This window comes from Cyrtonyx montezumae, unplaced genomic scaffold (genome assembly GCF_038088225.1).
Source record: "Cyrtonyx montezumae isolate F1298 unplaced genomic scaffold, pur_monq_1.0 scaffold_10, whole genome shotgun sequence".
NCBI classification, from domain to species: Eukaryota; Metazoa; Chordata; class Aves; order Galliformes; family Odontophoridae; genus Cyrtonyx; species Cyrtonyx montezumae.
Genome location: NW_027071826.1, coordinates 23,370,554 through 23,395,648, shown reverse-complemented (window position 1 = coordinate 23,395,648; position 25,095 = coordinate 23,370,554). Strand labels below are relative to the sequence as shown.

At 44.3% G+C, this 25,095-nt stretch overlaps 1 protein-coding gene across 2 annotated transcripts; it reads right to left on the bottom strand.

Moving 5' to 3' along the window:
- Window positions 1–384: 384 nt before the first annotated feature.
- Window positions 385–24,465, bottom strand: EGLN3 (egl-9 family hypoxia inducible factor 3). 2 transcript variants are annotated; one of them, XM_065753422.1, is made up of 6 exons: window positions 23,816–24,465; window positions 4,158–4,277; window positions 2,474–2,610; window positions 1,713–1,786; window positions 1,269–1,347; window positions 385–685 (listed from the first exon to the last, which is right to left on the bottom strand). In XM_065753422.1, exons 1-5 carry the CDS (start codon window positions 24,170–24,172, stop codon window positions 1,301–1,303), a joined length of 735 nt encoding a protein of 244 aa, XP_065609494.1. In that variant the 5' UTR covers window positions 24,173–24,465; the 3' UTR covers window positions 385–685; window positions 1,269–1,300. The 2 variants fall into 2 exon arrangements, with proteins under 2 accessions (XP_065609494.1, XP_065609503.1); XM_065753431.1 differs by lacking the exon at window positions 1,269–1,347 and having other exon boundaries at window positions 23,816–24,450.
- Window positions 24,466–25,095: the final 630 nt, after the last annotated feature.

Below are 25,095 nucleotides of genomic sequence, written 5' to 3'. Positions count from 1 at the left end.
AGCATGACTTTGCAAAAGCAATCAAACTCCAGCAAACATGATGAAGACAGAAGCCTGTTTGGAAAGTCCTGCTACAGAAGAGCTGAGCCAGTGTTCCATACAGCAAAGTTGATAAGCAGTCCATGAACAAGCCCATGTGGGACAAACCATAAAAGACCCTAAAAAAAATCCAGTTTAATATCACATTTCTAATATCTCTCCTTGCCCATCAGCAGTCTGCCACAGATTTTAAACTTGCAAAGCTTCTTTTCAGCGAGCTAGATTTATACTTTTTCCCCCAATAAAGTGCAAATAAGACTCAGGCCTTTCCCACTAGTTCCAATGATTGTTACCTTGGTTACAAAAGTGATCAAAAGCCAGGTGGTCAAGCCACTACTGCTAGGCTTTTTTTTTTTTCCCTTTTATTTATTTTTAAATTAAAACCCTGGTTACTTTTTCCAGCAAAAGGCAAATAGAAAACAAAGGTTCCTTCTGCCAGATGCAGGCATGACAGGAGGCTGCCTTAAGTACCATCAATACAGGATGCACGTGCTAGACAGAGACACAACCAGTGTGTTCTTGTGCATAACAAAAAACGTGCCATGGTTCACTGGAAATAGAAGTCATCTTTGGAATCCTATTTCTTCACAAAGTTCAGAAATAGTTGATTAGTCTTCATTAAGGGCTGCTTCTCTCTTCCTTGCATCTGCATCAAAAAGACCAGAAAAGTCAGAGAGTTTCAGTAGCATTCATCTAAAACCACAAAGTTGTTTTGTTTTCAGTGGATAGCACTTGCACTTGAAACTCTAGATATGAATTCATCATGTAGACTTAATGCTATATGAACCCTCAACATGTTAACAAGACAGTCCTACTAAAGTTCTGCATTGTTACCCCACAGATGCTGAATATAAGTCATGCAGCATTTAAGTAGTCCAATAATCTTTCAGAGACTCCAGATTTGTGGTAATTTTTCCCAACTCTCAGCCCCTTGCTCGTGATCCCACTTAAGAATGAAGTCTCTATTTGTTCTGCCTGCCAACTACAGAAATGAGAGCTGTCTATTCTGAAAACCATTTGACTAATTATGACTTTGATGGTCTCCAGCTTAATAGCACACATTTGAAAAAGAAAATACTCTCAATTCTGCATTCTGAGGAACTGCCTGAAGCAATCCCTAAAGACCAGAAATGAAACTGATCCAAACAGCGGTGCTTTCACACATGAGCACAGGACATGAGAGCACATCTGGATACTCAGTCCCCTACTTCCATGTAGTACTACAGTACCAGGTGCTGCAGACAGGAAAGCTGGAGGCAGATCATCCTGGAGTTCCACAGAAATGACTCTGGGATGATTTCAGGCCACCTGTGAAACCAGTTGAAAGCAGGCAGCCCATGGAAAGCACCATTATCACAGCTACCCTAGCAAACTGTCTGCCAAAAGGTGTGCTTGTATGTATTTATAAACTTAGTTTCTTCCTAACTTACACAGTCTATACATTCCAAGGTCATCATGAATGTGTCCACACAGGAGTTACTCCTAAGGTAAAATTAACATCTCAGCTGTAGTTTTAGAAGAAAATCAAAAATCACCTCCCACACTCCCCATTAGGGTTACTGAGACCAAGCCTTAATTTTCTTTTGTCACAATTGTCCTACTTCAGCTCTAATCACTAATCCTAAAAATAAAGACCCTACACTTCTAGCTACAATATTTTGTAAAATTCATACCAGTTAAGTTCCTGAATTTTTTTTTTGCTTCTGCTCTTTCTTCAGCATCAAAATACCACACAGTCATGGCATATCTATAAAAGAAAGAAATCTTGTTTGCTTCAAATTTTGCCAATAAAATAGCACTCTGCTCTAAATTTAATTCTTATGGAGAAATAAAAAAACCAAAAACATTTGAAATCATAAATTAAAAAAGGATACAAATGGCACATTTTTGAAGACAAATACAGATAATACTTTATATGTGTATTCAAACAAGCAGGAGAGAAATATAGGTGAGAATTTCTGCTTGAAAGCATAAAAGAGTGCACAGTCCCTAGTAACAGAGGGCAAAATAGCTCACAGACCTCTGCATGCTTTTCTGTTCTGGGATGCCTTTAGGCAGCTTGGGGCTGCCCTATGTCACATCAGCTTTTCTTATCCTGCTGACAGACGGTAGCATCACTGTAGTGTTATAAAGGCAAAAGTGTGACCCAGCATTTCCCAGCTAAACAGCTATGCCCAGCTTGGAAGACTTCTGTCACTGGCAAAGGACTTCATTTCATCACACAAGGAATCTTATCTTTCAAGCTTGCTATTTCTCATTTGATGAGAGATATTCCAGTAACTGAAAAATATGAAATTACTCAGTATCTATGTTTTATGCACATGTTTTAAAACAAATACGCAATAGCTCTAATTTTAGATACAAATGATGTGATACTGGTAGGAAACATGCTTTGCTTTTTCCTGGCAAAACCAGAATCAAATGTACTACTTACCTGGTTGCATAAGAAGGCTGGACTTCATGAGGGTTCCTTCGATCTGACCAGAAAAAAAGCAACCTGTCAAAAATCGGCTCAACATCTGCTACATAGGACTTCCCTTCTGGGAATATTCGAAGAATCCCACCATGCAGCTGAAAGAAAAGGAGAGGTTTCTTGTTACACATATAAACAGCCACATATTCATGTGAGTAATGACTTATTTTCACCTCCTCAGCATCCAAACAGAGTAAACATTTAATGATAACCAAGGCAGCTATATGACAACACTGGAAACATACACTGCGTCTCCTGGCCACCTCAACTTTCCCAAACAGTTTGTAATGTTTCAGCATAAACATCTGGGTAAAGTAAATGATCCAAGAAAGAAAACAATGGCCCTGTCATAAATGCCCAGAAACTTTTGAGTTCCTAGCCACATCTCTGGAAGCAGTGGATACTGCAGGGCAGGTAAGGATGATTCACTCTATCAGTGTGAGATCACAACCTCCTCCCAGCAAGTCCAAGAAGCTGCTTATGGTATTTCAGAGTCTGTATTTCATAGAATCCTTAGAGTTGCGAGGGACATTTAAAGGTCATGTAGCCCAACTTACCTGCAATGAACAGGGACATCCATAGCTAGATCCAACTGCCCAGGGCCTGATCCAGGGAAAGTCTAGAGGGACGCGGCATCAACCACATCTCTGGGCAACCTGTTCCAGCACTTCATCACTCTCACAGTGGAAGACTTTTTCCTTATATTTAACCTAAATGTACCCTCTTTAAACTTGAAGCCATTTCCCTTTGGCCTGTTGCCACAGATTCCAATGAAGAATTTGTCCCCTTCTTTCCTGTAGCTCCCCTTTAGATTTGGAAAGGCTGCTATTTCACAGAATCACAGTTAACATTATATAGAAGTGTATAAAGACATCTTGTGGTTTTACAAATTCTGAATTTGTTTCTAAATTAAAAGTATGGTAAATTCCAGGCTGACTTAATTGTTTTTAGTAATACAAGCAGAAGCAAGAGTACCACCCTGTCAGGAGACCCACTGGTGATTAAAGCTGCAGAGAACAAGCTAAGCCACATGCTTGTCCCATCCTCTTGAATCATAGGTTATCCTGAGCTGGGAGGGATCCAGTAGGATCATCAGGCCCAACTCCAAGCTCTACACAGGACCACCCAAAGTCCAAACCCTGTATCTGAGAACACTGCCCAGATACCTCTTCAACTCAACTCCAGTAGGCTTGGTGCCAGGCTTCCTGGGGAGCCTGTTCTAGGGTCTAACCACTCTCTATCATAAGGAAGAAAACCGCAAATGCAACTTCATTAAGAACTAAATGCTAGATTTGGGCCGTCACTTCATTCTGCTCACAGAATCCACTTACTCCTTAGGGGATTATGATTCTTTCTAGAGCTTCATTGCTCTTTTTCTCTAAACAAAACTAAGTGCCACAGGCCAGTGCTTACAAGCATTATAACAACAAAACAGTGTGTGTGTGGGATGGGGGACAGAATGATAAGGAAAAGGTTCAGATTCTTACTTCCAAGAGGTTGCTATAAACACCAGCAAAATAAATGTAAAGTAATGAAGCATGGACCAGCTGTTCACAAGTTCACCACAGTTCGCAGAAACAGCTGACAGCTCCAAAGCTCAGTTTCTGAAGTAGTTCTTTCTGCCTCAGCCTTGTGGCTCACTCACCTTGGAGTCCCAGTTCTTATTCAGGTAATAAATACAGGTGATGCAGCGCCCATCGCCATTTGGGTTGTCCACATGACGCACATACCCAGTTCCATTTCCAGGATAGCAAGCAACCATGGCCTGAAAAAAAAAGATAAAGATTGTAGAAAATTATTTCTCCAAGATTCATTTGTTCTTCTCTGAGCATCCTCCCACCACCTGTTTTGCTCAGCATTTTTCAGATGATCAGTCCAAAAGTTGTATCAGAAGGAATTCTCACGCAAGCTTTTTTCACTGGCTAGATCGACCGTGTGAAATTCCAAACAAGAAATAAATAACCTTCATATTTCACAATATATGCACTAAGACAAAAAATAAAAAAAATATAAAAAGCACACACACACAAACTAAAACACTGGTATTTATGATACAATATTTCTGATCTCTACAAGCTGTGCGATTTTGAAGCCATTTGAGATGAAGTTTGCTTGAGTTTCTAAAGCTGAGCAGTCATTGCAAAACTGAATTGCCTGTCATAATGAAAGTAGAAAGTGGTCCTTGGACATTACGCCTTACTACCTCCATCTTCTATTCATATCTTCCAACCTCTATCACATTCATCCCATTGATACAACACAAAGTGAAGTTCCCCGGGAAGGGTGGGTAGAAGTCCACAGAGCAAAGTCTCTAAAAAATATGCAACTCTTTTGTACTGTGTTTGCACATGGTAGCACATGTTTCTTTTCATGTACTGAGCCACAGAACTAACCGAAGTTTTCAGAAGCTTTGAACATCTGCAGAGCTGCTGAAACAATCACTTAATTCACCATGAAAAACTCCACCTTGAACAGAGGAGACAAACTCAGTATGAATTATTCCAAACCATGTGATTGAATTCAAGACAAAGGGTCTTAAATAGTTTTTACAGCAAAAACATTAAACTTGAGTTAACACCCATTAGCACCTAACTAAGAGAAAAGCTGAAAAGACTTCTGGTTGGATACAAGATCTTTGTCCCAAGAGTCACTCCTTTACTACTGAAACTACTTGGTAGTGATACCAGTCACCTTCTATGGAGTTTGATCTAAAACCATGGTAGTCGAAGTCTTGTTCCCACGCCTCCAACATTTTCTTTCATTCCTTGCCAGTATTAGCAGCAAAAGTGATGGCAGCTGAGATGATATGTGCATTTATGGATCTCAACTCAATATTTAGAAGTAGTCTCTCAGGTCTGACTAGGGAGGGTGATCATACTCCATCTGCTGTTAGGCTGAGATCCTGTGAACACTGCCCTGGATGCTGCTTCACATAGGCAACACCAAAGGCTGAAAAGCTTGCTGCCCATCGAGATCCCCAGAGTCCTCAGGTTTCCCTGGTGAGCAGAGCAGCCCCCAGGGGGTTCTTCCTTCACAAGGGCAGGATTTCACATTTGTCCATGTTGAACTTTATGAGAATGTTGCTGGCCTGTTTCTCTGGTCCATATGCTCCCCTTTGAGTAGCAATCCTGCCCTCAGACACATCAACTGGTCCTCAACTTGATAAGAATGAGCTCTGCCATCTGCTTCTGGTCATTGATAAGACAGTAAACAGGACTGGTCCTAAGACACTCCTTCGGGGCAGCACTTGTTACCAGCCTCTAGATATTACAACTGATTAACCATTACCCCCCAACACCCAAACACTCAACTAGATTTTTTACCCATCTAGTTTTCCATCCATCCATCCAACCAGAAGACATCCTAACTTTTTTATCCAAAGTATTGTACATGTTTAATCCACAGGAAGACTGTGTGATTTTGCACCACTGGCATGACCTGCCCTTAATAATTTGCCAAGCATAGTTTACAACAGCACTGAAGTTACAATATAGGCCTTACTAAGAACAACTGAAATTTGCACCTAGGAACTGCACGGTTCTTGTGTTTTGCTTTCTGGCACACAAAGTCATGCTGTTCATGGTATTGGGATGGGGGTAGAAGTCACTGAGCCAGCACAATGGATCCCTTCGGCCCACTGCTACCAGTAACAGAAGCTGGCCAGTTAGGATGCACATGCATATACATACAGCTGTAAAAATACAGATCTGCATTTCAAGTGATGTGTAAATTGGCTCTGCTTCTTCTCCACAACGACTAGAAGTGCAGTACCTGCAGGTACAAGTAGTCACAGCTCACTCGGCACTCAGACACCTCAGGCCACAGCTCCTTCGAGGCTGGTGCCTCACAGGGCAGAACATGTTGAACAACAGTAAAAACCTTAAATTCTCAGTAAGAAGCCCTCTTTTGTCACACCTGGCATATGGTGGGTTGCCTTGCTGTGGGTGCTTTCTGCTCTGTCATCATTCTGGTCTATAAATGACTCCATAGCTGAGCTTACACTTCACTATAAGCCTAAAGCAAAGCACTGAAAATTAGTTTGTTATAGCCTGATGGACATCACAAACCAGCTGCACCTGCAGTGTAAGGGATGCTCTGAGGGATCTGTCCCCACACTGAGGGGGACAACCTTCCTGTCTCAGCACAACGGCTCACACAGGTGTGCTCCTAACCCATCCCATGACAAGTGAGCTGGATGAAGACCAACAATTTAAAGAACCCTTTTCTAGACTTGGTCCCTGCATGCCAGGAACATGCATGGCTTGCTGACAGGGCAGGAGAGGGGGTGGAGACTTCCAGTGGCCAGGAGCAGGATGCAGACATCTATCACAGCCAGAGCAGTTGCCACCAGGGAGATGCAGCACACAATGCAAGATAATTGAACTGCCCCCAGAATTACCCAGTGCTACTATTAAACATCATAATCAAAAAGGTGCTGGAGAATAACATACTTCAGGCTAGATCCTTAAAGGGATTTAGGTACTTTGCTTACCACTGAAATCTGGGCATAATGCCAGAGTTTTCCCTCACATAGTATGTTCTGTTAGCAAAACTTGTGCTTCAGCTCAGACAACGATGCATTATTTACCGCAGGCACCTTTTGCAACCACAACACACAAGCCCCTGGGGATCAACCACCAGAACAATTCCCACAGAATTCAAGAGCTCTGGCCATGCTATAGCTTAACTTTAAGAAATTTCGCTAGTAGCAGCAAAGGAAGAAAAGCAAAAGTTCCTGGCATGGAGAATATTTGAATAAAACCTTAAACAATGAAGGGAAATCATTCTGGTCCTCCTAAAACGATATCAGGCTTTATCAGAGTACTGGCTGGAGCAGCTCCAGAGCAGATCAAACTCACCTCAGCAGGGACTCCAGCAGTTAGCACTACTTCTGGGTTCATTCAAAACAAGAAAGAAACAGGAGATGAGCTGCATGACCCAGACTTAATTTAAGTAATTGCTGAACACTGATATTTGCCAGTTAAGTGGAGGGGCTAGTGACCAAACCTGGAGGGTGGACTATGGTAATCAAGCCACCCACCCCTCAGGCTAGGGAGCATCAGTGACAAATTTTACTGTTATTCCCAGAAGGGCTCACTGCTTTTTGGGGAATGCTTCTTTTCATCAGCCAATTCCAATCCTAAATTAAATCCAGCAGACAGTACCAAGCAGAAACATACCTAACTTCTTCTATTTGGCAATACAATCCATGGAATTAACTTCCCACTGTAAGCGCCAGAGGAAGTTTCTTCAGCTACTCGCCTTATTTTGAGTTAAAATAGATGGATTTGTCTTATACAACAGCTAAAAGTTAAGAACCAACATGTAGATGCACACATTTGCAATCACAAATACATACTGTATTTGAAAACCAATGTTCCAGTGATTTAGTTGACAGTCATAAATTAAAGCCTACAAAACTTGGAAAATGAAAAGCAAATTATCAACACTGCAGTTCTTGCACCGTAATTATCAGAGATGTTAGGTATCCCAAGAGGGTGCAAAGCAACCACCAGTTAAACAAGCAGTAATCAGCAGCTTTAGTTAGGAGCCAAGAATCATCAGGAAGCTCCACACTGCACAGAAGCTTGCAAAAGTAAGTTATTCATCCTTCAGCTTTAAGTATTACACTCAGGTCAACCAGAGAAATCTGCAAGTCAAACAGCAAGACACCAGCAAAGCACGGAGATGGTAAAAGAGAACACCAATTCCATAGAGAGATTTTTTCTCTGCTTTCCAGTGCTTCTAGCAAGGCAAAAAACATTCTCTTAGCTGACAGCCAGGACCATGCTGTGAGGCTTCATTCTGCTGCATTTCAGAAAACAAGCAGCACTGGAGTGGACTGATACTTGGAACAAAACACTTCAAAGAGCACCTCAGCTAGAAGACGCACACAAGCTGAACAGGAGACCACCACGCAGCAGGTCAGGAGGTAAAGCTCGCCTCTCCTACTGCTCAGCCACAGTCCCAGCATGCTCCTAGGGCTGACTGCACAGGTGCTGGTGCAACCCCACACTGATACAGCCTTTCCTTTCAGAGCTAATGATTTGCAACCACAGAAAAGTGACCTATGTATCTCCACCCCACCAACACAAACGACCCATTAACTAGAAACTCAAAAATATATTTTTCCATTTGCTGGAAAATTCTTCTTGAATACTGTTGAACAGCTGCCACTTTTAAACCCTAGTGTAGATGACCTCTGCATACAGCTCATGCATTAAGCAGTTAAATTCAGAAGTCACTTGTAAATTCTCTCAGATGAAATGAACCGTATAGACAAAAAATAATGCTGATCCAAAATACTGATATGGTGGCTCTCTGGAAAACTAAGCTATGAATAAAAATTAAATGGTGCAACCACTGCAGCTTCCAGATCCACTTTCATTTGGCTACACGCTTCCACGTTTCCCAAATTTCAGTCCACTATGAGGTTTCTAACCTTCAATTCAAGTGAAAACAAATCAGAATTTGGGAAATGAGAATTACTGGGGACCACTTGATTGACTTAGGTCTGAGCACAGACTGTACTCAAACCACTTTTATTTTGCAGTCTGTACAGTCAGAAAGCAAAATGCACACAGCATGCTCTACATTAAAAGAACATGAGTAGTCTGACATTTCATGATCAAAGATGAGAGATTCTCAGTTGAGGTTTGTCTGACACAGGCACAACAGGATGTTTATTAAGTACTTGCTTGTTGCACCCAATTGTACTCAAGTGCTTGTTGTTTGTTTTATTTTTAAAAGTGTGTAGCACATAACAGTTAAGTATAAAATATTCATGAACATTATTAAATACCAGTTTATTTGAATTTATGAAAGTCAAAACACTCAACTACAACTAGTACACTGAAGAATGAACTATGAAAATTGGTCTAATTTATTACCATGTAGAGATGGTTAGGAATGAAGAGAAGGAAATTATGTTAAAATAATATCAGATACATTAGCTTCATGCCTATTGGAAAAAGAATCACCAGTTCCAAGGGGAGAAAAACCTGCTCACTTCATACACAAAAAACAAAAATGGGTTTCAACAGCATCATTGCATGAGAAACCATTACCTCAACTCCTCACCTATAACTTGATTTTCAGACAGGAGTCAGCTAGTCATTGGATTTGCAGAGTTAAGACTTGCCTTCTGCTTGGTCAGCTTCTTGCTCAGGGGTGGAGGCAAGAGGGGAGAAGGCTGGGAGGAAAGATTATATAATATAAGAAACACTGGAAAAAGGAGGTAGAACTTTGCAGTGGAAGTCACCTGTATCTTTTCACTTCAACTATCATCTTCATACTGAGGCCTAAAGCCAAGCAGTCTGGAAAACATCTAAAAAAGTAAAGACCATAAAGATAACAATAAAAACCCTGGGGCTACCACCTACTTTCATGAAGCACAAAGCAGATCAAACTCCTTGAATTCACCTTCAAGCATTGTTTGCTGAAAACTTCCTTCATTAGCTTGTTCAAGTAGCCCTAAGCACAAAGATGCCTGGGAAGCAGGTGAGAAAAATCTTCTGAAGGGCCAAAACAAGATGCAAATGACTGATAAGGACCCTGTACTAGGAGACACCTCATCTATGGAGGTCTGGGGTGCTGCACAATGGACATACATCTTCATTCCTACTGCAAGAACTTGTAACTGTACAAACAATTCTGGTTCTCTGCATGGGATTTTAGCCAGCTGATCTGGTATTTGCTTCTCCTCGAGTGGGCATAAGCTTGACTGTCCAACTGAGATCTTCCAAGACCAAAAAGTTAATCTTTCTCCTCATTCCATTTTGGTGTTCCGCATGCACCACTACAGCTCAATAATCATTTCCAAGGTTCACAGAGACATATTTTGAAGAGTTTTGAGTGGCTTCCTGAGAGTGGAAGCTGGGGAGAATATTGCTGAAAAAGATAAGAAACATTCAGGAAAAATATTCAAAAGTATTCAGGTTATCTTTGCTTCTACCCTTATGTAAATAATAATGAGCAATCTTCTGCCTTAGTTCCAGAAGTTCAGTAAGCAGAAACAAAGAATTACACGTGAAAGTTCTGTTAATGGATTATGACCATACAGCACAGCTGTTGATGATTGGCATGTGATCTGGTGATAGCTCAAGGGGCTCAAAATTTGTCAGTAAGGAAGCTACATCATGGATTCACACTGATTTAAAAATGAACTATTATATGAATCTGTAATGTGGCTCAGGAAGCTGTTCAATGATTGACAGCAAAAGTTCTTCATGACTTAAAGAGCCCTATTAATGAGAAGGACAGCTTCAGCTTGAGACTATTTTCTCTTAGCACAACATCCACTTCAAGACAAGTCTGGATGCCCTTCAATTTCCAGCTCGCTGCCAGGGCGATACCACTATACAGTAGGAAGGCACTGGGCAGCCATGGAACAGACATGGCCTGAGCTGGCAGTAACCACTTGCAGCTGTCAGGAGAATAGGGAGCATTTGTGAACTGAACTTTGGAGACAGCAGTGAGATTCATCAAAATCTCACTGTTGCTGGGGTCCCAGAGTTGGAGAGGCTATTCAGAAAACTGCAAAGGACCTGATGGAAGGAAAAGCTCAACCTGTTTCTGAGGAGAATAATCCAATTTTTTTTTTTATTCCATGGACCAAAGAGTCACAAATATTTATCTTCTTCCATATACTGACCAGATTGTTTTGTTAAGTCAAATAAAATAACTCCTGCTTCCAGGCTACCACTCAGACTCAGTCTTCAGTCACTTGGCGAGACCAGAAGAAAAGAGAAGACTGAGGTTTAAGGAAATAAACCTAAAATTGCCATAGGATCCCAACTGTACTTGCAACAAGCAGCTTTGTCTCATCTAATTGAGAAAAAGATTAACTTCCTATCTTGTATGTTTAATTATCCATATATTCCTGCATGTATTAACACGTCAATTAACATTTTTCTCCAGCTCCTCAGTGCTCCTGTCTTGCATCCTGCAACAGGGAAATCAGGTTAAGACTTATTTTATATCATCCTCTGACCTAAAACTGGTTTCTAGGCTGAAACGATACCCAGCCATTGCGCCTTGCAAGCAGGCAGAAACAATACGGCTACAACAGAGATCAACGTGCTGTGAAGAGCACGCATGCCATCGCGGCCGGACCTGAAATTTAAAAGTCTATTGCCAGTGAATTAGTTCAGACAAGGATATTCAGATTAAGCCCCCAATTAGCAGCTGTAAACATGCGCAGTGCCCCAACGTATCAATAAAGGCCGCTTCAGTTCGGAAGGACCGCCCGCCCTCGGCTGCCGAGCCCTGGCTGCCGGCCAGCGAGATGATGGCTTAATGACAGTGCTACGTGCAGAGCGTGAGGCTATCGGCAATCAAACGCAAACTTTCCTCCAGAGTACACTTCATAGAGAAGCTGTGGAGGGAAGAGGAAAAAAAAAAAGCCACGTTTGCAGCACGCACCAGCAGGGCGCTTCTCTTGCTGGGTCTCACTGCTCTCCCACACCTGCATGCCTCTTACAGGCGTGATAAAGGTTCTGTGCTTCAAAAAAATGCCCTGTGATGCTGCGCTTTAGGATTACTTCTGCCTGTACCTGAAGGTCTCGTTCATCACCCAGAAAACCACTTTGCTCCCTCTCTCCCACAGGAAGCAAACTGGGATGACCAGCACTAATGAGAAAGCTCCACGCACATCTAACATGGGTACGCATCCAACATGGGTACAAATCCAGTGCAGGTGCACATCCGGCACAGATGGAGTAAGCTCTGTAATGAGCCCCAAGGGTCAGGGAGAAGGCCAACCCCGCAGAAAGGGGATTCGTCAGTGCGGGCTCATTAAGGAAGTGTGTAAGGATGTCCCTGGGTGTTCAGGCTCCCAGTGGGGAATAAAGGCATGGCAACCAGCAAATACATCCTCCACGGGATATTCCCACCTATTTTGTAAGAAGATAAGATCATAGCTCCTTTAATATTCCATTCCTGCATCCGTTGTCAGGAATTAAGACCCTTTCAGTTCTGCTACTTAGTAATCCCCCAGAGGATTACACCATATTTTTTTCCTGCAACATTTCAAGACTCTAACCCGTGCATTAACAAAAAAACAAAAACAGGACAGCCACCACAGCAAGTCTGTGCAGCTTTCTTGCTGCTATCAGAGCTGCTCGAGCTGGCCAAAGCACCTTTTTTCATTACTTTTCATTCATTGTTAAAACAGGATGAGTGAACAGTACTGCCCACAAGACTTTATCCCCTAACACCTGCTAAGTGACACCCACTGAGTATTCCTTAAGCATCTCACCCCAGAGATGGGTCCTCAAGGGGTCCTCACTGGGGACAGACATTCACCTTCACCCCTGTCTCAGCAGCATGACCCTTGCTGCCAGAGTCGGCAGGGTCTAGACTCAACATTGTCACATAAAGTACCCCAAAAGTGCCTCAAGGAACTTCACAAAGCTGTAAGTCTTCTGAGGCTTTCTAGACATTACTGCACTAAAACTGAGATGAATGGTTCTCAAGTGTTTGTTATCATAGCAGTATTGCCAAATTAAGGCTAATAGATGAAAACAGTTATCTCCTACATTAACTTTGCAATGAAGCTGTCTCACTCACCTCCTGCTCCCTCCAGCTCTGTGAAGGACATTGCCTAGCTAGCAGCGCTTCTTTTTGTGCAAATTAATATTTATGGATAAACTCATTCAAGTTACCTATAATAAATTACCATCAGGAGTAACATTGCTGTGCCTAAACAACATATGCAGTCTTTATCTCTAAGGCTTTGCCCGCACATGAAGTTCTGCTGCTCTGACTACCCTTGTACCTCACACCAATACAATCTGTTGAGTCTGGGTGCAATAAAAAGGGGGGTGAACGTGTACATAGTGACACAGCATTTTTCCCCCCACAGACGAGGAGAGAAGCTGTTCAAATTCAAGGCCATTTATGATGGTATAACTATACACCTGTTCTAAGGTTAGGTAATAAAAACATATTAGTAAATAAGTAAATCCATCTATTCATTTAAGTGTGGTTGTGCCTGCCCTCCCCACCATCCACAGTTGATGCTTGCATCAGCAAGATGTGTGTCAACAGGAACTAGGCAACTCTGAGCAAACAAAACATGCATGGAGGCACATGCAAACATACATGGCAAACGGAGCTCCATCCATTTGCACACCCTTATAGTTGCACATTGCCATTCACAAAAGCCTTCAACCCACAGCTGGGGAAGCCTAGTCTTAAACCCAGCTGCCAGGCAGCACCAGTAAACTCAGTCTGGTAAAATCCCACTTTTTTTTTTCCACTGGTCAGGGCTCTCACAGAAATTTATGCTGCCACCAACTGACAAAAATGCCCAATTCCACAGGCTGACAGTGTGGCAGTATGGCCACTCTCTGTGACACATTACCCAGGCAGTGGGCCTGTGCAGGACATGGCCATGGGCTGCAGGTTTCCTCCCCAGCTCCCTTCACTTTACTTCCCTGCTGCTTCCCGCAGCCTTGCCCAGTAGCTCCCACTGCAACAGACTTCAGGAGGTCTCAAGACAGAATTTGGGATGTCTTAAAGTAGTAGCGTTTCTTCAGTATGCAAGGTAGTTTTTGCAGGAAGCACTGCAAGCACTGAGTAGGAGGTGTGGTCTCTGGTGTGGGCTCAGGACGTTTCCTGAGGATGCAGAAAGCTTGGAGAGGTCTTTCTGGCTCTGTTCCCTTCATTTTCCTCTTCCTCTCCAAAAGCTTTCCTTTCTGGCATCCAGGATGATAGGAGCAACTTGTCCTCAGAGCAACTGCAGGTATGTGATTGGCAGGTCTGGGTGGGAGCTAGCTGGGTACTTGCTGGGTAGCCATAGCCAGCAGCCCTGTCCCTACCTCTACAATTTGCTGGGATGGAGGCAAGAGGACAGGGGGTAGGAAACTCCCTTGCAAGGGGAAATACAGATATAAGGTGGCCAGTCAGTAATAGAGGGGTAAGGAGGCATCAGTAGGCGTGAGAGTAAAATGGGCACCACGTCTACCTCTGGTCACCATAAGCATAATTGCTGTTTCTCCTAACTGCAGCCAAATCATTGTGCTTAGCTTAAGTTTGTTCTGTGGACTATAAGCAGTGAAACAACTTTTTAACCAAGTCCTAGCAGAAGACAACTATAACACAAAGAACAAGAAATAGAAAGTATTTCTATCATTTGCAGGCATACTAATTGAGTGTTAAAAACAATTAAAAAACAAGAATATACAGGTCAACATTTTCATCCTTGCCAAGAAATTATCTCTAAGTGCCAGGCAGGCACTAAGCCCCTAAGTCACTAGTTAGGTGCCAAGTCATGTATCTGGAAAGATAAGTGAAATGCAAAACCCAGACTTGTCAGCCTTTGACAACTATCATATGTTGAATTACAGTAAATTTGCCAGTGAGGACTTACATTTGCAAATTCTCTCACTGCTCCTCTGCAAAGAGGAAGTATGTAAAGTACTTAACCAGGCAGTGACCCTTCCTCTTGGCCAGCTCCAGAGACACCATGCACATGCTGCACAGCCAAAGGAAGGCAGAGCACACATTAATTTAGGAAAAATGAAAGCAATGGAGAATACTGTAAAGAACATTATCAATACATCCTGGGGGACCCTGTTCTCTTTATGCATGGGTAGTCCATGATTTGTATGCTTCAATGAAAGGACATGCTATAGCACTTACAGTGAAGCTCCTCCCTTTTCTACCTTCAAACTACTCCTACCAGACTACTGATAAGAAACTGGAAGGGAAAGGTACAGTTCACTCTACATAGTCTGCAGCAGCATACAGAACAATCACAACTTAACCTAGGATCACAAAAGTAGAAAACTGAGACTTATTTAAACTAATATTTGAAAAAAAAAAAAAAAAAAAAAGCACTCTTCTACCAAACTTTGCAAGTTTTGGATGCTTTCCCAGCAGCACCCACTGCCTGGAGCTCACTGCCAAACATTGCTGTGCATCCCAAGCTCTCCCTGCTCAGGGCAGTGTTCCCAGCCTATGGTAGGCAATATACACTTCCCCATATGCACTGCTGGGATAACTCTCCTGGTACAGAGCAGGTTTGCTGTGAGACAGCTGTAAAAGTCAGAAACAAATCCCAACTGCCATCTACAGTGTGAACAGCACTCATACTTAGCCTTTCATTGAGAAAGGCTCTCTACTTCCTTCCAAGCAGCAGACATTCTGCATTTCAAATCCAAGACAAAACAGACAAAGAATTAAGGCAAAAGAAGAAAAAACAACTTTTCCTGAAGTAGTCTAAATACTGTAGCAGTCCAAACTAAGCACCAAAGGATGTGATTCAGCCCCATTGATTTGAACGTTAAAAAAAATGCTTCAGTAAGTTCCTGATGTGGAATCAAAACTTTAGAAACATGCATCTTGTCTTATCAAATTGTATTAAAAAAGTGACAGTGCAAGAAATAAGGAAATAAGGTCTATGCAAAAATCATAGTTGTGACTTAAGACATGAAAAAATGCAAACCTTTTCTGTTTCTAAAAAAAAAAAAAGCGAAGAGTACCCTGACCAAAAAGGATGTGAACTATATACATATATATATACACACACACACACAAATGAAATGTGTGCAGATGTTATTCTTTGCTACAAAGTAGGTTGCAATTCCCTGGTGTTTGCCAAAAGATGTGGTTACTCTGCCATTTCCAGCTGACAAAGCTTTGGGCAAACTGTTTCCAGACTGTGTAGACATGTACTATGTACACTTCTTTAATCTACAATGTTCATTTGTGCCATGGGTGGCTGGTGGCACAAATGTTTGCTGATTTTTCATGGAACCATTATGTTCAGTAAAATCCCTTGCACTATTTTACTTGTGCAAAATGAGAGCAACAAGCTGCTTCTGTAACCAATTAAGCATTTTGTGTGTGATGGCACTGATTTTCTTTGTGTATGCATCTTATCAAAACACAATGATGAAAGAAAAATGATGATGGGGAAGAGCTCCTCTGTCACTGAGAGACAGAAGATGAAGATGTGAGTGAATAACAGAGGGGAAATGGGGCTTACAGCTCTCCAGACCACTGCAGGAGCAGAATGAATGGCATGCTTGTGAATACTTAAGCAGCAGGAGGCAGTCTACTTGGCAGGAGCTTCCTTCATTATTTTTCTTCCTCCTCCTCACTGTCTAAACATCCAGAGAGACCTTCTTGCTTTCCTGACCAACTTGCTGTCATCTCTTTTCAAAGCAATAAAAGATCTGAAACAAATTGCTACCTAATGTAAAGTGTAAATCTAAACCTTTTGTCAAGCCACCCTGCAGTAGTTATTCATAAACCCCCAAGGGGATATCAGCTGCCCCTGCACAGGTACCAGAAGCAGCTCCTGAAGCACTGCTAACCTACAGCTCCTCTACAAATACAACAAAGCCTTTCCAGATGCTTAGGGAGCTTTATGCTGCTGGCAGCCTTCTAACAACATTCTTTCAGTTCTCGGCACTGAGACAGAATGATAAATCCAATGAAGGGCTCCTAGTTCCCTGAAGCTGCCATGCACATATCCTCCTTCTCCATAAGTCTAAAACCAGCAACACTTATTTACCAGTTTCCCTTCCTGACCTCCTAACACTCGCAAGCCATCCAACTGTAAGGTGGATAAGCACCGTGTGACCTGCTGGTGCCAAAAGACAACCTTTGATGTATCATACAATGAGGGAACGACAATCCTTAAAACAGAAACTGGAGAAAACTTTTAAAAGAAGTGAGAATTTAATAATGATAATAAAAAGTATTTTATAAGAGTCATCTTAAAATATTTGGTAAGTGTTGAGCTCTAGATGCGCCCAACCCACTCAACAAGCAGCAATTTTTCATCTACGAAAAATGCATTCATGTTTGGGTCACTGTGATTTTTACCTCCTCTCTGATTTTATCCTGACCCATTCCTTCCACATTTGGGAAGGAATCATAAAATCACTAATATTGGAAAAGATTAATGGGGTCATCCAGTCCAGCCTCCAGCCCACCCTCGCCACCCCCAGCAAACCATGTTCCTCAGTGCCACATCTACATGGTTCTTGAACACCCAGGAAGGGTGACTCCACCTGAGCAGCCTGCTAAGCCCCATCACCTCTTTTTTCCTCTCAGCAGTAGTGGTGATCTATGTAGAAAAATGAAAAGGTGTAGCAGAAGAGAAAAGGGAGAGAGAAGAGGCTTCCAGGGATTAATGCTCAGTAGGCAACATCCAGGATAATGCTGTTCCAAACAAGTAAGTCTGGAAGTTGATGAGACATGAGTTTACTCTGTCATCAAGTAAGGATATCAAGGTTAACACAGGCAGCTGGAATTCTTAATAGAAAGGAACAAGTTCACTTTTATTGTATACATGTTGTCTCACACCAGTGTTACCGGCATCAATGCATCTTCATTTAAATGCATACTGTTATTAGCACTGAGATGTAACAAGCACAATTGTTCTTTAATAACCACCTTGGAAAAAGGCTGTCAGCTCAACCCTCCTTGCCAAGCAAAAGGGTAGTGGGGGGGGGAACTGCACTCTGAATTCCACAGCTTTCCCCAGTGACTCTCCCAAACACACTGTCTGACAGTGCCACACACACCCATTGAGTCCAAAGGAACATCATGACCCAAGCAGCATTCATGCCATCTGCTTACCACGTTCCTCCCCACACAGCTGGGTAAGGCTTACACCAACAGCTAACAAGCAATGAGCCACTATACAAGAACAAATCGAGTGGCACATATTTACTTAGGATTTCAGAGTAATAGGGATATTGGCAGGCACACCAATATAACTTCACCTGCAAGTCTCTGGCTTTACAGGCTGACACAGCAGCACTGGGATGGACTGGTATCAGCACAGCTATTGTAGTGGGTTGGCAGGTACAGGGAGAGCAGTATGTGAAAGATTGTGGAAAACCTTACTGCTCTCCCATCATTATATATCTCAGGAGTCCAATAAGTCTCATCAAGCACTGCCTGACTGGAAAACTATACATGAAAAATATTGAGCAAACTGCCCTGACACCACAAATGAGTGCACAAACACTGTGCCCTCAATGCCATCTAACCTCCACTCATTTCCCCTGTCTTTCAGAAATAGCCATCTTCTGTCCAAGACAAGTACTAAACCTAGGTGAAGTGTACTTAAGCTGCTTATAAGCCACCTCAAGTTCCATGAGCATCCTACCAAGGCCACCCATGCTTGTGAGCTCGCTTGTGGGCACGCAGATAACTGTCTGTAAAAAATCAACCCACCTTGCGAATACCCTGTCCCTACTGAGCAAAGAGACAATCTTTGCCTATTTCAGAAAATAAGCGTATTTTGAAACTTTCAAAAAGTCATCGAGAATGATTTGATGAAGAACAAAAGCAAGCTAATATACCCAGGTTTGTATTCACTTATTGCTCTGACTGTCAAGTAAAAATTATACATTCTTGTGTATAATTAACCAAGCTAACTAATCTTGCTTGACAAACACAGATATAAACATCAGTTTTGACATGGAGCCAAAGCAACCACTCCAGGATCTCTGCCAATGCCGAATTCCTCAGTCTGATATCATAAAACGACTTGTCTGCTGTATTTACAGTTCCAGTGGCTCTGGACTCTGCTGGCAGCCAGCCAGAAGAACAGATTTGAACCTACCCATTATGCCAGAACATGTGCATTTGATTAGAAAAAAAGAAAGAGAAATTATGCATATTTCTTCTGGATGGCAGTATGCATCAGACCTCCCATTGTCAACTAATTGCAAGGCATGCTGCTACGCAAGTATCAAAAAATCCTTTGTGAACTACAATGGACCAGTATATTTCTATAGGCAGATCTTCAGCTCTGCTATCCTGCTCCTTACACCTGCACCTCAAATCAGAAAAAGCAGTGTCTCTCCACATTTTAATTGCAATGGACAGAATGAATTCTTATGAGCACAGAAAAGTATTTTTCTTTTTTCATAAATACAAAACTCTTAGCTCATTATCTGATCTGATTAAATTGAAAAAAAAAAAAAAAAAACCAAAACCCAGTCTGTGACATCTCATGTGTTTCTTAAATTCTCAGGAAGAGAAATCTTGGTAACAACCTGCTAGACAGGCTGGGCATCAAAACCCACCTACAAACACATGCAAGAAGGACCTGCTTCATTTTCCAGTTATCATTCATGAGCCATTCAGTACCACCACCACATGGTGCCTCCTTCTCCTGTGCCCTTCAGAGAGGGCCCACAAGGGTCTGGGTGACCAGGAGGTGTGCATAAAGGTGTAGAAAGCATCCCAGAAGAGCAAAAACCCCATGCAAAGCTTTTGAGGCACAGTTTTTAAAGAGTTCACATCCAACAGGGATTTCTAAGCAAACAAAGCTCATACTGAAAAAATATATTTTTTTTTTAAACTTCAGACTATATATTTCATATTGATCAGTATCACTTGGATTCTGAGGATAAATTGTCAGTCACAGGCTTTCTTCAGTAGATGTCAGCTCTTAGGATTAGGGCTTCTTGCCTTATTTTGCAGCCACTGGGGTTCACCAGTACCCAGCATATGAAAAGAGGGCTCAAAGTCCTCTTAAGTCACCCTCACATAGATTTCAACTCACATCAGCACCCAGAAGGGTATCAGTGACATACAGCAGTCTGTGCTACTGCCAGGACCAGGGTACAGAGTCCACACCAAGCTCTACCAAGCCAGCTTGTGAGGGCCTCACATCTGTGGGACCAGTGCACTCTCACACTGGGCCTCAGCGCCAACCCGGCACAAGTGGCCCAGAGCAGCAGATGCTGGCAGAGGACATCACTTAGGCACTTTGCCTGACTGTGGGGAATGTCCACATCCCCCCTGGGACAGGCAAGAGGCCCAGGCATCCCGCCAGAAGGAGGGGATTTGTCATTTCTGCAGGCCAATCTCCAATCCCCGCCCCCCCCCCCCCCCCCCCCCCCCCCCCACACACAGATGGGCTGCACACACCCATGGCTCCTTGAGCTCTGCAGCACCTGTAAGGCTGCTGAAACAGCAAGTATCCCAAACTCCACAGCATCTGGCACACCTACAGCTTCCAACTTAAAAACCTCATTTCTTGTACCTGTGAGAAGAAATTTAACAATTCTTAAGATTACTGTTGCCTTTGATCATTTACTTCTAATGCACAGGGATTTTTCACAAGACATCTCATCTGTAGAACTTTGCACCTGCCCCCTGGATCATTGCACAGTACGTGGCAGGCCCCTGTGTCACCTCCACACCTGAGTAATGTGCAGTTGAGTTCAAGCCTTTCACAGATGGAACCATTTCCAGCACCAAGAGCTCCTGAAGAACTCAACTACTGCCAAGAGGGACTTTGGGACAGAAGGAGATAGATGCTGCAGTACATCAGCGCTTCATGGGCAGCCCCTGAGGTGCCACTGGCCTCAGGGCACTCCAGGTGACTGGCCTCCCAGGACATGCTGCCATCTCACTCCCCAGCCAGCAGCTGGCCTCCCCCTACCAAGGGCCAGAGCTACTGCAGCATGCAGAAAGGTCATCAGAATGCAACAACTGTCCTCAGGCCAGAGAGTCCCCCTGTGCAAGGATGTCAATCTTCTCATACCAAGAAGACTGAACTCAGCTCAAACACATCTTGGTGAGATCCTCAGACGTTTGGCCACTATAAAAGAAGAACCACTGGATTATTTTACTATAAAATGGAAACTTTGCATTAAGAGAATGTAGAAGCCAACTAACTACGTGGGGTCTGCAATAGAAGAGCACTCTAGAAGGATGTTATCTGGTTATTTTTATCTTCTAACCGTGTCAGCTAATGTTTTTAAATATGACTTGTTCCAAAGATAAATTTGGATCACTGCTTTGCAAGGATGAAAGGTTACATTTCATTATCAGCCCTCAAATACCAACCAACAGCGATTAACTGTATCCGGTACCCTTGTAAAAGTTTAACTTCCATCCATTCTCTTTGATGCAATCTCAACTTTCTTGCAATGGTGTTGAAAGTCATATGGAAACAACAAAATCCTACTCTGACTCATTTCTCATATGTAGCTGCAAGGAAAGCTTCCTTTGATGTAGAAGAGTCTTTCTTGTCTCCTTATGTTTGTTTAGCTACAAAAAAAAAAAACAACCCCTCGAAGCACATTACACTAAGCAGACAGTAAGTTCATAAAAGTTCATTTACCAAGAAAACTTCTACTTTTCCAATACTTAGGTTCCAGATTAAAGACATGCTATTATTTTAAAATTAAATTATCTAAATAGCGATAAGGTTGATTCAATTCCACAACAAGGAGTTACCATGTAGCCAAAGGCTTACACTTTCAACAGATTGCTCTGGAACATTTAGCCCCATCTCTCAAATATTAATTTCTCAAACCAATAAATAATAGCATGTCTATCTGAGAAGAGTTGGCCCAGTTGCTCAGAAACATCTCCCTCTGAGAGGTTCTCTGAGCATCCATTTCTGTGCAGAGTTGATAAAACAAAAGTATACACAAACAAAAAAAAAATACTTTTAAATTCAGTGTATGTGTTCACAAGTCTTCAGAAAATAAGCAAAAATGGCTGGTTTAGTGGTGGAAGGAGAATGTCCATAGGTGACGTGGGAGCCTGCATGCACTGCAGGAGTCACTTGATTAGTCACGGGAATAATCTTCCTGCCAAAGGTGTCCCACATGCCAACTACAGACGACAGCTGTTACTCCCATACCCATGGCATTTATTATTATTATTATTATCATTAAGGGATTGGTTACTCTTAATTTCAGATGGAAATTTGTCTGTATTTAGTTTTGCAAACTCATGTTGTTATATGCAGTGTTTTCACGTACTAGTTGGAGTCTGATACTCCCCTTCTGATACTTACTGGTGAATCACAGGGGCCAAAAGAATCACTTGATAGCAAGCAGCTTGGTACTTATTTATAAAACAAGTTCTGTCTTGTGTTACTGCTGTTGGCACAAAGTTGCAGCAAGACCACAACTCGCTTTCAAAGACCCTGCATCCCAAGGAATCATTCTCCCCAGCCAGCACCAACAGCCCTCCCACACCTAGCTGAGCTTTTCCCCAAGTACCTCACTAACATGAAACCTCATGCCTTCAGCAGAAACCAGATGAACAGAAGCCATCCAAAGAAGGAGCTGAGATGCCCTTTAGAGGCACGTCCAAGTAGACTGGGCATTTCCACCTCCCTACACCACTAATAAGTGAACTCTGGTCCACTCTCATTTCAAACTAAATCTACCCAATCTCTAACCAGACTGATGGGCAGCTCAGTGTGACTGTACAGTAGAGCCATGCTCCTGCCTTGTGCTAGTCCCATCACTGCACAGAGGTGTGTGGGGGCCTTCCCATGCACAGGTTTTAAAGGTGTTCCCAAGCAGCTGGTAGACATGGAATGTTACATAAATATATATATATATTTTTTTTCCTTTTCCTCAACCAGAAAATGAAGAGCATCTCATCACGGGTCCCTTTAGTTCATCACAAGTTAAGACCCAGCCAAACGCTTAACCTCGCATTTGTATTTTAATTAAAAAACAATCCATAATAATTTCTGTATCTCACACTTCTGAAGGTGGATGTTTTAAAAGCGTCAAGTCAGGGAAAAAAAAAAAAAAGGGGGGGGGGGAGAGACATTTCCAACATTCAGGACAATGAAATAAAGTTAGTGCCAAACCAGCCTGCTTCACCACAGCAAGACAAGGACAGAAAAACGAAGTTAAGCCAAACTTAATTATCGCTGTAATAAGAACAAACAAAGGTCACTGGGAAAGAAACCTACAGTGGCAATAAGGGGTCCTCTCCAATCCCAAACAAGAGAGCCTCGGAACAAAACATTGCCACTTTTCTTCCAAAACAGAAAGTTTGCCGCACCTGAACAGAGCATCCCTTAGTTTGTGCCAAAACCCCTCAGGGGCGGCGATAGCCTCTTCAGCTGTAGGACACCGGCACGAACACCGAAGCTACTTAGGAAAGCACGGCCGCGAGAAGCCCAGCAGCCCGATGCCAGCCGCGTACGTGCGCTAGGAGGGGTACGGAGCTCTCCGTCCACCTGCACCAAGTCCCTGAAGGGCAGTCAAGCTCACGGCCGGGCTTTTCCGGCAGGGTGCTCCCAGCACGGCGGTGTCGGTTCCCGCAGCTGGGAAGTGAGGTGCCGCCGGGACACAGCGCAACACCGACGAACGAGGGAGCGGCACCAGGACAGCCGCCCCGCGGGGCCCCGCTCCGCGGAGTTGTCCGCTCTCCCCGCCCGCCGCGGGCGTCCCCAGGACGGCGCTGCCGGTGCCGCCCGCAGCAGCACTACGAGATCAGCCCGACGGGACGTCCCCGGGCCGGGAACGGGAACCTCCCGCAGCCGCGAGCAGCTCCGCTTACCTTGGAGCGCTCCTTTACGTAGTACTTGCCGAGCCGGCTGCCGCAGTACATCACCAGGCGGTCGATCAGCGTGAGAAGGAAATTGATGGCCTCGCAGCCCTCCTCCGTGCCCCCGATCCACTTGATCTGGTCGCCGCGGAGATGCCGCTTGGCGACACCGCGGCTGGGGCCGGCCAGCTGCCCGTCTGCCAGCTCGCCGTCACGGTGCATGCGTTTCACCCGCTCCAGCACGCAGTCGCCCACCACCTCCCCCAGGAAGTTGTCCAGGTAGCAGAAGCCGATGTCGTGCAGACACGGCACGACGTACTCCAGGGCAAGCCTCTCCAAGTCCAGCCGCATGATGTGCTCCAGCGGCATGGCGCGGCAGGGACGGGCGCGCCGCTGCCCCGCAGGCACCCGCCTTGGGAGATGATGCCCTCCGGCTCCAGGCCGGGACGGGACGGGACCAAACTTTGCAGACGCCCGGACGGGCTGCGGCTCAGCTCCGCGCCTCGGCTCAGCCCCGCACCCCAGGGACGACGGTGCTGCCGGAGCCCCTCGCTGCTACCTCGCAACACCGAACCGCTCCCTCGCGGCGCCCGCAGCCCCCAGCGCTTTAAGGAGCGGGCGGCAGATGGCCCAGCGCTGATTAATACGCGGGCTACGTGCGGGATGTGTGCTCGCAGCCCGCCCGCTCCCGCCGCGCCGCCGCACGTGGGTGGAGCCCGCCCGGCACAGAGCGCCACACCCTTGTCACGCCCCCTGCAGCCGCTTCAGCCAATAGGCGCTCGGGGGGCGGGGCCTGCCCGAGGGGAACAGGCAGCGAGCGTTTCCACACGTGCGACCGTGTGGGCGTGGCCTGCAGGCAGGCAGCCCCGCCCCTCCGGGGAGTGGGTGTGGCCAGCGCCATTGAGGAATTCTCCGCCGGCATGTCGGCGGCGCGGAGCCGAGTGGTTTCGGCTCCATGTTCCACTCAGAGGCACAGCTACAAGCAGGCAGCGGCCGGGCCGCGCTCCCGGTACGCTGGGATCAGCTAAGCACGGCCACTCTGAGGCGCACTGCAGTCCGCTCAGCTGCGCGCGGCCATCAGCACCCAGCTCCATGTCCCACAGAGCCACCTCCTCACCGAGACACCCGTGGCCGTGACTGCGATCACAGCTGTGACTGTGACTGTGTCCACGTTTGGTACTCTCACGGGGACCACCTTCACTTCTCCTGCCCTCCAGAAGCCGGAACCTGTCCGGTTTTACCCCAAAAAGGCAACATCTAGGCAGGACATTCTTTCCTCACCGTGGAACCAA